This window comes from Haemaphysalis longicornis, unplaced genomic scaffold (genome assembly GCF_048455015.1).
Source record: "Haemaphysalis longicornis isolate Haplotype H1 unplaced genomic scaffold, Haemaphysalis longicornis Haplotype H1 scaffold_3, whole genome shotgun sequence".
Classification (NCBI taxonomy): domain Eukaryota; kingdom Metazoa; phylum Arthropoda; class Arachnida; order Ixodida; family Ixodidae; genus Haemaphysalis; species Haemaphysalis longicornis.
The window spans coordinates 188,872,502-188,875,868 of NW_027526335.1; the positions used below are offsets into that span (position 1 = coordinate 188,872,502).

The 3,367-nt window shown below is 50.9% G+C and overlaps 1 protein-coding gene across 1 annotated transcript; it reads left to right on the plus strand.

Annotated features, from left to right (window-relative positions):
- The first annotated feature begins 970 nt into the window (after positions 1-970).
- Positions 971-2,142, plus strand: LOC144173624 (uncharacterized). The gene has a single exon (XM_077701968.1). It carries the CDS (start codon positions 997-999, stop codon positions 2,017-2,019), a length of 1,023 nt encoding a protein of 340 aa, XP_077558094.1. The 5' UTR covers positions 971-996; the 3' UTR covers positions 2,020-2,142.
- Positions 2,143-3,367: the final 1,225 nt, after the last annotated feature.

Below are 3,367 nucleotides of genomic sequence, written 5' to 3' on the forward strand. Positions count from 1 at the left end.
GTGCGGGGTGGTAAAGAGCATCTGGCTGATGCACAAGCACACAGACCATGGTGCTACAGCAGATGCTACAACAGCTGCGAGACAGCAAGGAGCCACCTCGAACAAAGGTAAAGGTAAAGAGCATCTGGCTGATGCACAAGCACACAGACCATGGTGCTACAGCAGATGCTACAACAGCTGCGAGACAGCAAGGAGCCACCTCGAACAAATACCGCCCACAATGGTATTAAACGTGCTTGTGTTAGTGCTAAGGTACAGGATGAGTGCTGGCCTGCCTAGGACATTTTTAAATTGGCAATATTAGGAATGCAAGACCACAAGTGTTAACCATCATGGCATGACGTGTGCAGGTTGCTAGCAGCACTTAGACACACTTTGTGCAGCATAAGTAGAATCTCGTTAACATAAACTCAGTTATGATTTACTTCATTGTTGAGACGAGAACCACTTGACATGCAGAATGGAAAAGACATCCGGTTAAGACAAAATTCTGGTAATTCAAGCAAATTTTAATGGTCCTTTCGAGTTCGTCTTAAAGGGAGATAAATATTTCTATGGTATAGCCGATTCAGTCTTGATAAATCCTCATCTCTAGCTTGATAACATGCACTGACATGCCAAACAGTTTGAAGCAAAGTTACAGGAAAGAACCTTCACCCACCATGTTTTCATTGCACATGCTAACAGCCAGCACACAAAGCATCTGAGCATTTAAATGAACAGAAGAAAACTAATACGTAACTATGCATTAGAAGCATGTTCAAGAAAAACTGGAATATGTGTAAAAGTGAAAGCCATACATGAGAGTGCCCCACACAGTGCATCATACTGCACCTAGTGGCGAAAAGGTAAGGCACAAAGAGAAATTTGCATTGCCAATTTCTCAGGTTATATGGGAATGCCTCGGGTGATAACGGGTCCTCACCCCACCCCCTTCTCGAAAGCGAGCAGTGAGATACCGATAGGCTTGGCGCCACACCCGAGCATGTGCTGTACATGGCGATGAAGGTGATGTGTTACAACGTTGGCGAGAAGACCATGACGTTCAGAACGAACGCGACTATGAGTTTGTTTATGCGCGAGCAACTTGAGAAGGGCGGTTCTGCGTTTCTGAATGAAGTGCTCAACCGTGACTTGGCGTTCATGCGCGGCGTTCCCAACACGGTTCAGTACTGGCAGGAACGTCGTAAAGAGCTCTTTGCAATGATCCGGCAGTTGGGCAAACCTCACGTCTTTCTGACAATGTCAGCGTTGGAACTGCAGTGGAACCGACTGATCGATACGCTGGGACGTTTGCGCGTTGGTCCGGAAGGCCGCGCTCGCGTGATTGAAGCGCTTTGTTCGACGCAGCGTGCTGACCTGGTCAACAACGATCCGGTAACGTGTGCAATCTACACGCACCGAATCTTTGACGTGATCATGAACATCCTGAAGGACAAGCGCTGCTCGCTGTTCAAACCATACGTGGTGGTCGACTACTTTAAGCGAGTCGAGTTCCAACAACGCGGCAGCGCTCACGTACACACGATTCTGTGGCTTGACAATGCGCCTGCCGACAAAGAGTTGTGTGGCGACATGCCGCGGACCTTGGAGATGTTGAATGTGCTTCTAACGCTGGACACATCTCTGCTGAAATGTCCTCAAACGCAAACACACGAGCACACGCTGACATGCAGAAAGTACGGTGGGCCCAAGTGTCGTTTCGGTGCTCCGTTCATGCCGAGTGACTGTACGCGGATCGTAGTGCCGTTTCCTCCGCTCGGTGAGGACGAGGATCCTATGGAGAAGGCTCGGCGAGACCGATTGAAGACCAAATACAATGAGATGCACGACACGTTAGACCATGGTAACTTTGCCAGTCTGGACGAGTTTCTGACCACGTGTAACGTCCACTCTGAAGACGAGTACCTGGACAGTCCTCCCAAGAAGGCGAGCACTGGTGACATTTCCGGAAATATCTCCCCGGAGTACATACTTCCACATGTTTGGCTTTCCCACATTCTTACCAAAGATATTTAGAGTTTGGAAAAAAAGCCCGAAGCACTACGAAATTATGGTTGCGGGGTGGCATAACGGGCTCTCCTCTTGACCTTGAAGACAGCAGCACAACCTGTCTACATGCAGTTTTCTTCAGACAGTAGAACATGCGACCCTGGGCATAATATTGCCGCGAACCATGCATTGGGTTTGTTTATTTGTGTTTTGCCTTTACCGCCCGGCTGCGCCGGTCTGTGTTATCTCCGTGCCAAGGGAAGTGCGTGTTCCATTCTTTCTTTCTGTGCCGCATGTGTTATCTGTTCAGATAGGGAGAGCATTCCGATCTAACGTGAACATCCCGGAATAATCTTCTTGCATCTACAATGTTCTCGATGCGAATCGACGGTTCCAGAACCACGCGCGCCGAAAGATAAAAAGCCTGCAGAGCAGACGCCGGGGCATTCGATTCTGCGACGCTCGCCGACGCACGTACGTCACTTTGTTGACCACTGCTTCGCCGCCTCTGTATTCTTTTCAGTTGTTAGGGGAGCACAAGTTCGCTCCAATAAACTTGTTTCTTTTCCAAACAACTGCTTCGTCCTTGGCTACGTGACATCTGGTGGAGGTGCTGGGTATGAAGGGTGCGTACCCCGCACCTCCACCAGATGTCACGTAGCCAAGGACGAAGCAGTTGTTTACAAATCCGGGAGGAAACAATCGTCTACAAATCCGGGAGGAAACACTCCGACGCCGACTGCCTGTCCCGCGCCCCTGTCGACCCACCACCACAAGACTCCGATGAAGACAGTGCGTTCTTCGGGGTTGTTACGGAGAGCGACCTAGCCGCCCAGCAGCGTGCCGACCCCGACTTGCGAGTAATGATCGACTACCTCGAAGGACGAAACGTCGCCGTGCCTAGAGCGTTCAAGCGTAACTTACCAGCATTCAGCCTCAGAAACTCCGTCCTCGTGAAGAAGAATTTCAGCCCCGGAACAAGGACGAATTATCTACTTGTCATCCCCGCAGACCTTCGTGACGAAATTTTGGAAGCGTCCCACGACGACCCGTCTTCCGGACATCTCGGCACAGCTCGCACTATTGCAAAAATTAAGGCGAAGTACTTCTGGCCCCGCCTTACATCCGACGTCACCCACTACGTTCGGAGTTGCCGGGACTGCCAGCGACGAAAAACGCCGCCGACAAGACGCGCCGGACTTCTACAACCGATCGCCGTCCCGCGGAGGCCCTTTCAACAAATTGGAATGGACCTTCTAGGCCCGTTCCCGACGTCACGATCGGAGAACAAGTGGATTGTCGTAGCGACAGACTACATGACGCGCTACGCAGAGACCGCCGCTCTTCCGCGGGGGACTGCACAAGAAGTCGCCAA